The following is a 12,499-nucleotide window of genomic DNA, read 5'->3' as shown; positions in this document are numbered from 1 at the left end:
CTCTCTCCATCTACTGTATCTCTCTCCCTCTCTCATCTACTGTATCTCTCTCTCTCTCTCTCTACAGTGACTCTCTCATCTACTCTCTCTCTCTCTCCATCTTCAGTGTCTCTCTCCATCTACTGTATATCTCTCAATCTACTGTATCTCTCTCCCTCTCTCCATCTACTGTATCTCTCTCCATCTACAGTCTCTCTCTCTCTCCATCTACAGTCTCTCTCTCTCTCCATCTACTGTATCTCTCTCCATCTACAGTCTCTCTCTTTCTCCATCTACTGTATCTCTCTCTCTCCATCTACAGTCTCTCTCTCTCTCCATCTACTGTATCTCTCTCTCTCCATCTACTGTATCTCTCTCTCTCCATCTACTGTATCTCTCTCTCCATCTACTGTATCTCTCTCTCTCCATCTACTGTATCTCTCTCCATCTACTGTATCTCTCTCTCTCCATCTACTGTGTGTCTCTCTCTCTCTCCATCTACTGTCTCTCCCTCTCTCCATCTACTGTGTCTCTCTCTCTCTCTCTCTCCATCTACTGTGTCTCTCTCTCCATCTACTGTGTCTCTCTCTCTCATCTACTGTGTCTCTCTCTCTCATCTACTGTACCTCTCTCTCTCTCCATCTACTGTACCTCTCTCTCTCTCTCCATCTACTGTACCTCTCTCTCTCTCTCCATCTACTGTACCTCTCTCTCTCTCTCTCCATCTACTGTGTCTCTCTCCATCTACTGTGTCTCTCTCCATCTACTGTGTCTCTCTCCATCTACTGTGTCTTTCTCTCTCCATCTACTGTGTCTTTCTCTCTCCATCTACTGTACCTCTCTCTCCATCTACTGTACCTCTGCTTCTCTTTACATCTCCCTCTCATCTTCTTCCTCCCTCTCTCTCCCAGCAGGAGCCCAACCCGTTCCTCAACCCGACCATTGAGGCGGATGCCCTGCTGAGGAGCCCGGTGCCCTGCAAAGACCAGGGCAAGCTGTCTAGCTCTGGCCCTTCTCCACTTCCCCTCTGAGCTAGTGCCCTTTGACGAGGCCCTCAGGGACTTGGGTACGGGCCGACCCCTGGCCAGCGCTCAGGACGGGGCTGACGTGGTGGCTCGGCACGGGACCCAGCTACTGGAGGTCAAGGCTGCAGAACGCAGAGGTCAGATAGTCTCTGTATATGAACACTCTAATCATGTGTATGAGGTCAGATCCACTTCATACCCACCTTACCTCTCTGAATAGTACAGTTGAAGTAGGAAGTTTACATACACCTTAGCCAAATACATTTGAACTCAGTTTGTCACAATTCCTGACATTTAATCCTAGTAAAAATTCCCTGTCTTAGGTCAGTTAGGATCGCCACTTTATTTTAAGAACGTCACATGTCAGAATAATAGTAGAGAGAAGGATTTATTTCAGCTTTAATGTTTTCCTTCACATTCCCAGTGGGTCAGAAGTTTACATACACTCAATTATTGTTTGGTAGCATTGCCTTTAAATTGTTTCACTTGGGTCAAACGTTTCAAGTAGCCTTCCACAAGCTTCCCACAATAAATTGGGTGAATTCTGGCCCATTCCTCCTGACAGAGCTGTTGTAACTGAGTCAGGTTTGTAGGCCTCCTTGCTTGCACACACTTTTTCAGTTCTGCCCACAAATTTTCTATAGGATTGAGGTCAGGGCTGTGTGATGGCCACTCCAATATCTTGACTTTGTTGTCCTTCTGCCATTTTGCCACAATTTTGGATGTATGCTTGGGGTCATTGTCCATTTGGAAGACCCATTTGCGACCAAGCTTAAACTTCCTGACTGATGTCTTGAGATGTTGCTTCAATATATCCACATAATTTCCCTTCCTGATGACGCCATCTATTTTGTGAAGTGCACCAATCCCTCCTACAGCAAAGGACCCCCACAACATGATGCCACCCCCGTGCTTCACGGTTGGGATGGTGTTCTTCGACTTGCAAGCCTCCCCCTTTTTCTTCCAAACATAACGATGGTCATTAGTCTGGGCTTTTTTATGGTGGTTTTGGAGCAGTGGCTTCTTCCTTGCTGAGCGGCCTTTCAGGTTATGTCGATATAGGACTCGTTTTACTGTGGATATAGATACTTTTGTACCTGTTTCCTCCAGCATCTTCACATGGTCCTTTGCTGTTGTTCTGGGATTGATTTGCACGTTTCGCACCAAAGTACATTCATCTCTAGGAGACAGAACGCATCTCCTTCCTGAGCAGTATGACAGCTGCGTGGTCCCATGGTGTTTATACTTGCGTACTATTGTTTGTACAAATGAACGTGGTACCTTCAGGCATTTGGAAATTGCTCCCAAGGATGAACCAGACATGTGGAGGTCTCCAATTTGTTTCTTCTGATTTTTTTTGATTTTCCCATGATGTCAAGCAAAGAGGCACTGAGTTTGAAGGTAGGCCTTGAAATATATCCACAGGTACACCTAAAATTTACTCAAATTACATTATTTTCTGGAATTTTCCAAGCTGTTTAAAGGCACAGTCAACTTAGTGTATGTAAACTTCTGACCCACTGGAATTGTAATACAGTGAATTATAAGTGAAATAATTTGTCTGTAAACAATTGTTGGAAAAATACTTGTGTCATGCACAAAGTAGATGTCCTAACCGACTTGCCAAAACTATAGTTTGTTAACAAGAAATTTGTGGAGTGGTTTGAAAAACGAGTTTTAATGACTCCAACCTAGGTGTATGTAAACTTCCGACTTCAACTGTACTGTCTATTGAATTCTAATGTACATTGTAATGTAGCATATTGATTTGTTTGTAATGGTTGTCTTGTATGTATGCCATTTTTTACAGTTTCATAAATGATAAATTTATTTGTGAACTAAGGGGATTTTTAAAGCAATGTTCTTCTAACACCCAATGTCAATGTGTTGTTAAAAGTTTAAAGAGGGTGCTTAAATTAGATGCACTAGCTATGTTCATTTGATACAAGGTGAGCCACACCAGTCCATCCGCAGCCAGGCAGGCAGTAACCGAGATGAAGTAGCCAGCTTTACTTATTGAGGAGATGTGGATAGTCAGTCCTTGGCCCTAACAGAGACAGACAGTGCCATGCAGATCCAGGCAGGAGGCTCAAGGCCTGGCTGATAGCTGTTAGCTGCTGGCTCTAAGCTGTGAGGGATGGTTACCACGTGCTACTTGGCCCTGGGAATACTAGGGCGTCCTAAATGGTACCCTATTCTCTTTACAGTGCACTACATTTGACCAGAGCCCTATGTGTAGTACCATATAAGGAATAGGGTGCCATTTGTGACGCGTACTTACTTATCCCCACCACTGTGCTGTGTGACTAAAGAGTGTTTGTGTGGTTTAATCTCCATGTTGACAGAGATGGAGAAGCAGATGAAGATTGAGAACCTGTTTGTGACTTGGCAGCAGAGGTCAGCGCAGTCCAACATGCCCATCTCAGTAAGTACCACAGCCGTTTTAGACGCACCAGAGTGCCACAGACGTTTTAGACGCACCAGAGTGCCACAGCCGTGTTAGACGCACCAGAGTGCCACAGCCGTGTTAGACGCACCAGAGTGCCACAGCCGTGTTAGACGCACCAGAGTGCCACAGCCGTGTTAGACGCACCAGAGTGCCACAGCCGTGTTAGACGCACCAGAGTGCCACAGCCGTGTTAGACGCACCAGAGTGCCACAGCCGTGTTAGACGCACCAGAGTGCCACAGCCGTGTTAGACGCACCAGAGTGCCACAGCCGTGTTAGACGCACCAGAGTGCCACAGCCGTGTTAGACGCACCAGAGTGCCACAGCCGTGTTAGACGCACCAGAGTACCACAGCCGTTTCCCTCCCCATCAAACGCCTGTGGACATGCACACTAAGAGAAATAAATAGGATATTATTTTTAAGTAGACCCCTTTTAAATATTCCAACTAATTCACAAAGGTTACAAGCCTGCAAGGAACATTTAAAGAGCTTTAAATGAGAGACGTTAACTCTTAAGTTTATATTACAGCAGGCGTCATGGGACTGTAGAGTTGATATTACAGCAGGCGTCATGGGACTGTAGAGTTGATATTACAGCAGGCGTCATGGGACTGTAGAGTTGATATTACAGCAGGCGTCATGGGACTGTAGCAGGCATCATGGGACTGTAGAGTTGATATTACAGCAGGCGTCATGGGACTCAGAAGTACAAGCCACCAGTGGTTTCACCAGAGGCACTGCGGCTGTAGATGTTTTTGAAACACTACATTCATTTCACCAAAAATGGCTATGGACCTCGTAGTGTAAGTGCTGAATACCACTGGTATAGACAGTCAGGAGAACACCACCAGTAGGCCTCATAAGTTACTTACACACCAGTCAGTCCCACTCAGACTCAGTCTAATGACCTAGTGGCGGATGATGACATCGTCTGTGCTCCACGTGTGTGCTCCCTCTCTCAGTATGTCACCACTCACCAGAGCAGGCTTATCCATTACTGGCCAGTCAGATGACTGTCTGGCTGCCTGACTTGGCCCCTCCACAGTGGGGGACCCCTCTCCCTTCACTGGCCCCTCAGGTCCCCAAGAATTATGGCCCTTGATCAGCCCTCCTGTGGATCCCTGACTTTATCCCTGACTTGTGATGGATCAGATATGAGAGGAGATCACATCAGCACAGCAGAGAGTGTTGTGTTCTGTCTCCCACTCCCTCATCTAACACACACAGTCCTATCTGCATCTCTCTGCATGGCTATCTCCAGGCTGCACAGGGATGATAGATGTGTCAATAAGAATGATTTTATAAGAGAGCAACAGATTAAAGCCCGGATGAGATGAGCCATAACATTGAATCAGTCATATTACTCTGTAGTATGCCCTGTCTGTAGTGTTTAATAGACGGTTTGATTGTGGGATTAGGAAACTGGCCATTGATTCTTGGTGGGTGTGTATTTACATGCTGGCGCTTTTGGTATCATTAACTAGAAGAATTCACATTCGGCTCTAAGGACCATGAAATAAAAATAGAGATGTTTCCTTACTTTCCACAGGCAGTGGACTTGGACACTCTGAAGCAGTCATCCAGACTAGTGCACTACTGCGCCACCCCTCTGCTTTTTGACCCCGTGTTCAGGAAGCAGATCCAGGAAGAGCAGATTGTCCAAACTCAACAGGTCAAGGTACAGAAACCATGGCTGCTTTCCCTTGGGGCTTAACTCAACAAAGCTTTCTTAGTCTCCAACAAGCTTTCTCTGCCCTTAACCTTGTTCTGAACACCTCCAAAACAAAGGTAATATGTTTTGGTAAGAAGAATGCCCCTCTCTCAACCGGTGTGATTACTACCTCTGAGGGTTTAGAGCTTGAGGTAGTCACCTCATACAAGTACTTGGGAGTATGGCTAGACGGTACACTGTCCTTCTCTCAGCACATGTCAGAGCTGCAGCCTAAGGTTAAATCTAGACTTGGTTTCCTCTATTATAATCACTCCTCTTTCACCCCGGCTGCCAAACTAACCCTGATTCAGATGACAATCTTACCCATGATAGATTGCGTAGATGTAATTTATAGATCGGCAGGCAAGGGTGCTCTCGAGTGGCTAGATGTTCTTTACCATTCGGTCAACAGATTTGCCACCAATGCTCCTTATAGGACACATCACTGCACTATATACTCCTCTGTAAACTGTCCATCTCTGTATACCCATCACAAGACCCACTTGGTTTATGCTTATTTATAAAACTCTCTTAGGCCTCACTCCCCCCTATCTGAGATACCTACTGCAGCCCTCATCCTCCACATACAATACCCGTTCTGACAGTCACATTCTGTTAAAGGTCCCCAAAGCACACACATCCCTGGGTCGTTCGTCTTTTCAGTTCGCTGCAGCTAGCGGCTGGAACGAACTGCAAAAAACACTCAAACTGGACAGTTTTATCTCCATCTCTTTGTTCAAAGACTCAGTCATGGACGCTCTTACTGACTGTTGTGGCTGCTTAGCGTGATGTAATGTTGTCTCTACCTTCTTGCCTTTGTGCTGTTGTCTGTATCCAATAATGTTTGTACCATGTTGTGCTGCTGCCATGTTGTGTTGCTACCATGTCGTTGTCATGATGTGTTACTATCATGTTGTGTTGTGTTGCTGCCATGCTATGTTGTTGTTTTAGGTCTCTCTTTATGTAGTGGTGTCTCTTGTCGTGATGTATGTGTTGTCCTAGATTTTATTTTTAGTCCCAGCCCCTGTCCTCGCAGGAGGCCTTTTGCCTTTTGGAAGGACGTCATTGTAAATAAGAATTTGTTCTTAACTGACTTTTTTAGTTAAATAAAGGTTAAATACAATAAAAAAAATATAAAACTCAAACATCTCCTCAAATGGTTGTTCGCTTCTCTCTTACTTAGAAAGATGCCCTTAGTTGCAAAATCTTGGAAAGCATCCCAAACTTCCCAAGTTTTTGAAAAATCTCTGGAATCAGGATAGAACAATCAGCAATCTTCCAACAGTCTTTCAAGCCAGAACCTCTGAAAATCCTGGGAACTTTGTAAAGGTTTTGGTATTTAGTGGTCACAGTCTGATGAAACATCCCAGTTCACCTCTCCTCTCCCCTCATCCTCTCCAGAAGCGTCATCACTCCAGTGACTCCACGGTGTCTGGTAGGGACCGTAGCTACAGCACAGACTCAGTTGACAAACTGCCTAGCCGGCTGAGAGAGGGGCCCTGGCTGCAGGACATCTCTAACACCTTTCTCCAGCAGTATGTCCAGTACCTCCAGAGTATGGGCTTCATCCTGGCCCAGGTCAGGCCACAGTCACCAGCGCGCAGGTACGTCTTACTGACAGTCCAGTGGTCCTCAACTCTCTAAACTATACTAGTAACCTATCTTTCTACACCATACTAGTTCAAGTTTCAAGTTTATTTACCACATGTAATGAATACATTGGAAATCTAACCCGATCTCTCAACCCCAAAAAACACAATGAAAGCACAATACAACTCAGGGCAAATGTCCTCTTTCTCTGAGTTTCCCTCCTATGATCCTTTATGTGACTGTGAGCAGAACTATGAGCACTATTCATCCATTAGTCATCAGATGTGTTGTGATCCCCTCCAAGCCCCCAATAGCTACATCCCTCTGGTCATGCATGTGATATAACTACAGTAGACACTTAGCAGACACACACACGGACGGACGGACAGACGGACAGACACACACAGTACACTCTCTCTCTTAGTTTTTTTTCCCATCCCTGCTTAACCCCTAACCCTGCCTGTCTCTCTCCCTCCTCTCTCCCTGTAGCATCCCCAGGGCCCGGGCAGCCATGTTCAGCTCATTGTCGTCAGAGAGGCAGTCCTTCTCCTATAACAAAACCAGAAGAGAGGACAGCCCTAAGGTAAGTAGTGCTGATGCAAGCGTTGAGGATATTCACACACGTACACTGGCTAAAAGGCACACAGGGATATATTGACTCTGACGCTCTCTTCCTCTCTCTCTGACACACATACTCTCTCTCTCTTACTCACTCTATTCACACACACACACACACACACACACACACATATATAAACACACACCGCTTCATCATCAACTCTTGAGGTAATGTTGTTTTTCTCCGCAGAGCACAGGGTCGGATATTACCTCGTACTACCTCCAGAGGGCGCTGCCAGGGGGCATCGTATTGATGGAGCTTGCCTTTCAGGTGAATCTTTCTCTCGCTCTCTCTCTCTCTTTCAAAGGGGGTTTATTGGCATGGGGAAAATGTTGCCAAAGGAGTGAAATAAACACAAGTGAGTATACACAAGACAACACAAACAAAAAAACGATACAAATTTAACTGTAAATATGGCACTCAAAAGGTAACATTTTAAGTGTTATTTTATCAGCTATGTGCAGTGTTTTAATTGTTTTGTTCTTTTTTGGGGGGGGGAGTAGATCAGCTTTAATATTGCAGATAGATTATAGCTTCCATCAATGTGATTTTTTTTATATACACTGCTCAAAAAAATAAAGGGAACACTAAAATAACACATCCTAGATCTGAATGAATGAAATAATCTTATTAAATACTTTTTTCTTTACATAGTTGAATGTGCTGACAACAAAATCACACAAAAATAATCAATGGAAATCCAATTTATCAACCCATGGAGGTCTGGATTTGGAATCACACTCAAAATTAAAGCGGAAAACCACACTACAGGCTGATCCAACTTTGATGTAATGTTCTTAAAACAAGTCAAAATAAGGCTCAATGTGTGTGTGGCCTCCACGTGCCTGTATGACCTCCTTACAACGCCTGGGCATGCTCCTGATGAGGTGGCGGATGGTCTCCTGAGGGATCTCCTGGACAGTCTGTGGTGCAACGTGGCGTTGCAACGTGGCGTTGGTGGATGGAACGAGACATGATGTCCCAGATGTGCTCAATTGGATTCAGGTCTGGGGAACGGGTGGGCCAGTCCATAGCATCAATGCCTTCCTCTTGCAGGAACTGCTGACACACTCCAGCCACATGAGGTCTAGCATTGTCTTGCATTAGGAGGAACCCAGGGCCAACCGCACCAGCATATGGTCTCACAAGGGGTCTGAGGATCTCATCTCGGTACCTAATGGCAGTCAGGCTACCTCTGGCGAGCACATGGAGGGCTGTGCGGCCCCCAAAGAAATGCCACCCCACACCATGACTGACTCACAGCCAAACTGGTCATGCTGGAGGATGTTGCAGGTAGCAGAACGTTCTCCACGGCGTCTCCAGACTCTGTCACGTCTATCACGTGCTCAGTGTGAACCTGCTTTCATCTGTGAAGAGCACAGGGCGCCAGTGGCGAATTTGCCAATCTTGGTGCTCTCTGGCAAATGCCAAACGTCCTGCATGGTGTTGGGCTGTAAGCACAACCCCCAACTGTGGACGTCGGGCCCTCATACCACCCTCATGAAGTCTGTTTCTGACCGTTTGAGCAGACACATGCACATTTGTGGCCTGCTGGAGGTCATTTTGCAGTGCTCCTCCTGCTCCTTCTTGCACAAAGGCGGAGGTAGCGGTCCTGCTGCTGGGTTGTTGCCCTCCTCCACGTCTCCTGATGTACTGGCCTGTCTCCTGGTAGCGCCTCCATGTTCTGGACACTACGCTAACAGACACAGCAAACCTTCTTGCCACAGCTCGCACTGATGTGCCATCCTGGATGAGCTGCACTACCTGAGCCACTTGTGTGGGTTGTAGACTCCGTCTCATGCTACCACTAGAGTGAAAGCACCGCCAGCATTTAAAAGTGACCAAAACATCAGCCAGGAAGCATTGGAACTGAGAAGTGGTTTGTGGTCACCACCTGCAGAACCACTCCTTTATTGGGGGTGTCTTGCTAATTGCCTATAATTTCCACCTGTTGTCTATTCCATTTGCACAACAGCATGTGAAATGTATTGTCAATCAGTGTTGCTTCCTAAGTGGACAGTTTGATTTCACAGAAGTATGATTGATTTGGAGTTACATTGTGTTGTTTAAGTGTTCCCTTTATTTTTTTGAGCAGTGTATATACTACTGTTCAAAGGTTTGTGGTCATAAATGTCCTTGTTTTTGAAAGAAAAGCAAATTTTTTGTCAAACACCAGTCTCAACGTCAACAGTGAAGAGGCGACTCCGGGATGCTGGTCTTCTAGTCAGAGTTGCATAGAAAAAGCCATATCTCAACCTGGCCAATAAAAAGAAAAGATTAAGGTGGGCAAAAGAACACAGACACTGGACAGAGGAACTCTGCCTAGAAGGCTAGCATCCCAGAGTTGCCTCTTCACTGTTGACGTTGAGACTGGTGTTTTGCGGGTACTATTCAATGAAGCTTAGAATTGAGGACTTGTGAGGCATCTGTTTCTCAAACTAGACACTCTAATGTACTTGTCCTCTTGCTCAGTTGTGCACCGGGGCCTTCCACTCCTCTTTCTATTCTGGTTAGAGCCAGTTTGCGCTTTTCTGTGAAGGGAGTAGTACACAAAGTTGTACGAAATCTTCCGTTTCTTGGCAATTTCTCGCATGGAATAGCCTTCATTTCTCAGATCAAGAATAGACTGACGAGTTTCAGAAGAAAGTTCTTTGTTTCTGGCCATTTTGAGCCTGTAAACGAACCCACAAATGCTGATGCTCCAGATACTCAACTTGTCTAAAGAAGGCCAATTTAATTGCTTCTTTAATCAGAACATTAGGTTTCAGCTGTGCTAACATAATTGCAAAATGGTTTTCTAGCCTTTTAAAATGATTAACTTGGATTAGCTAACACAAAGTGCCATTGGAACACAGGAGTGATGGTTGCTGATAATGGGCCTATGTAGATATTCCATTAAAAATCCAGCTACAATAGTCATTTACAACATTAACAATGTCAACACTGTATTGCTGATCATTTTGATGTTATTTTAATTGACAAAATGTGCTTTTCTTTCAAAAACAAGGACATTTCTAAGTCACCCCAAACCTTTGAATGATAGTGTATATACACAGTACCAGTCAAAAGTTTGGACACACCTATTCATTCCAGGGTTTTTCTTTATTTTTACTATTTTCTACATTGTAGAATAATAGTGACGACATCAAAACTATGAAATAACATGGAATCATGTAGTAACCCAAAAAGTTTTAAACAAAATAAATATATTTTAGATTCTTCAAAGTAGCCACCCTTTGCCTTGATGACAGCTTTGCACACTCTTGGCATTTGCTCAACCAGCTTCATGAGGTAGTCACCTAGATTGCATTTAAATTAACAGGTGTGCCTTGTTAAAAATACATTTGTGGAATTTCTTTCCTTTGTAATGCGTTTGAGCCAATCAGTTGTATTATGAAAAGGTAGGCGTGGTATACAGAAGATAGCCCTATTTGGTAAAAGACCAAGTCCATATTATGGCAAGAACAGCTCAAATAAGCAAAGAGAAATTACAGTCCATCATTGCTTTAAGACATGAAGGTCAGTCAATCTGGAAAATTTCAAGAACTTTTGAAAGTTTCTTCAAGTGCAGTCGCAAAAACCATCAAGCGCTATGATGAAACTAGCTGTCATGAGGACCGCCACAGGAAAGGAAGACCCAGAGTTACCTCTGCTGCAGAGGATACGTTCATTAGAGTTAACTGCACCTCCGATTGCAGCCCAAATAAAAACTTCACAGAGTTCAAGTAACATACACATCTCAACATCAACTGTTCTGAGGAGACTGTGTGAATCAGGCCTTCATAGTTGAATTGTTGCAAAGAAATCACTACTAAACGACACCAATAAGAAGAAGACTTGCTTGGGCCAAGAAACACGAGCAATGGACATTAGAACGTTGGAAATCTGTCCTTTTGGTCTGATGAGTCCTTATCGATGTTTGGTTCCAACCGCCGTGTCTTTGTGAGACACAGGGTAGGTGAACGGATGATCTCTGCATGTGTGGTTCCCACTGTGAGGCATGGAGGAGGATTTGTGATGGTGTGGTGGTCCTTTGCTGGTGACACTGTCAGTTATTTAAAATTCAAGGCAGACTTAACCAGCATGACTACCACAGCATTCTTCAGCGATACACCATCCTATCTGGTTTGTGCTTATTGGGACTATCATTTGTTCTTCAACAGGACAATGTCCCAAAACACACCTCCAGGCTGTGTTAGGGCAATCCGACGACCTGGCCTCCACAATCACCTGACCTCAACCCGTTTAGTTATTTCATTTTCAAATAACCGAAAGTGATAGGTTGTAATCTGAATAAAGGGGAAAAGGCCATTCTTGAACATTGGGTGAGACATTCTTACATCCGAGCTGGTTCTCCAGCAAATTAGTAAGTATAACTTTTGTATGACTGAAGCCTTTAGTCAGAGGTCTAATGCTTTAATATTTCATAATTTCTGCTCCCCAAATTCATATTCATGATATAAATAGGCCGTTTAATTTTGTTTGACTTGCCTTTCCAAATAAAATTGAATCTTTTTTGCTTACACAGTGCATTCAGAATGTATTCAGACCCCTTCACTTTTTCCACATTTTGTTACATTACAGCCTTATTCTACAATGTATTAAATACATCCACATCAATCTACACACAATGCCCCATAAGGACAAAGAGAAAACAGGTTTTTAGACATTTTTGCAAATGTATTAAAATATACAACTGAATACCTTATTTACATTAGTATTCAGACCCTCTGCTACGAGACTCGGAATTGAGCTCAGTTGCATCCTGTATCCGTTGGTCATCCTTGAGATGTTTCTACAACTTGACTGAACATGATTTGGAAAGGCACACACCTGTCTATATAAGGTCCCACAGTTGACAGTGCATCATGTCAGAGCAAAAACGAAGCCATGAGGTTGAAGGAATTGTCCATAGAGCTCCGAGGGTACAAGCGCCAGTGGGGGAAATCGAGGTCAGGGGGCAATGAGACGCAGACAGCAGGGGCTGGGCCTAGTCATGCCAGGGATGGTGGTGTAGATGAGGCTGGGCCTAGTCATGCCAGAGATGCAGAGGCTGGGCCTAGTCATGTTATGGATGGTGGTGTAGATGAGGCTGGGCCTAGTCAGGCTAGAGATGGTGGTGTAGA

The 12,499-nt window shown here is 44.6% G+C and overlaps 1 protein-coding gene across 1 annotated transcript; it reads left to right on the top strand.

Moving 5' to 3' along the window:
* The first annotated feature begins 847 nt into the window (after positions 1 to 847).
* Positions 848 to 11,572, top strand: LOC115182845 (KICSTOR complex protein SZT2). Its single transcript, XM_029744256.1, has 7 exons — positions 848 to 1,141; positions 3,350 to 3,429; positions 5,003 to 5,131; positions 6,566 to 6,768; positions 7,244 to 7,337; positions 7,563 to 7,643; positions 11,537 to 11,572. Exons 2-7 carry the CDS (start codon positions 3,352 to 3,354, stop codon positions 11,570 to 11,572), a joined length of 621 nt encoding a protein of 206 aa, XP_029600116.1. The 5' UTR covers positions 848 to 1,141; positions 3,350 to 3,351.
* The last annotated feature ends 927 nt before the right edge of the window (positions 11,573 to 12,499 follow it).

This window comes from Salmo trutta, unplaced genomic scaffold (assembly GCF_901001165.1).
Source record: "Salmo trutta unplaced genomic scaffold, fSalTru1.1, whole genome shotgun sequence".
Taxonomy (NCBI): domain Eukaryota; kingdom Metazoa; phylum Chordata; class Actinopteri; order Salmoniformes; family Salmonidae; genus Salmo; species Salmo trutta.
This window is presented reverse-complemented; position numbering and strand designations above follow the sequence as displayed.

Bases quoted from the DNA above. Each gene is read 5' to 3' on its own strand.
- LOC115182845 (XM_029744256.1), top strand. From the start codon at position 3,352: ATGGAGAAGCAGATGAAGATTGAGAACCTGTTTGTGACTTGGCAGCAG. The intron at 3,430-5,002 runs GTAAGTACCACA...TACTTTCCACAG, and splicing joins AGTCCAACATGCCCATCTCA to GCAGTGGACTTGGACACTCT. The intron at 6,769-7,243 runs GTACGTCTTACT...CTCTCCCTGTAG, and splicing joins CCACAGTCACCAGCGCGCAG to CATCCCCAGGGCCCGGGCAG.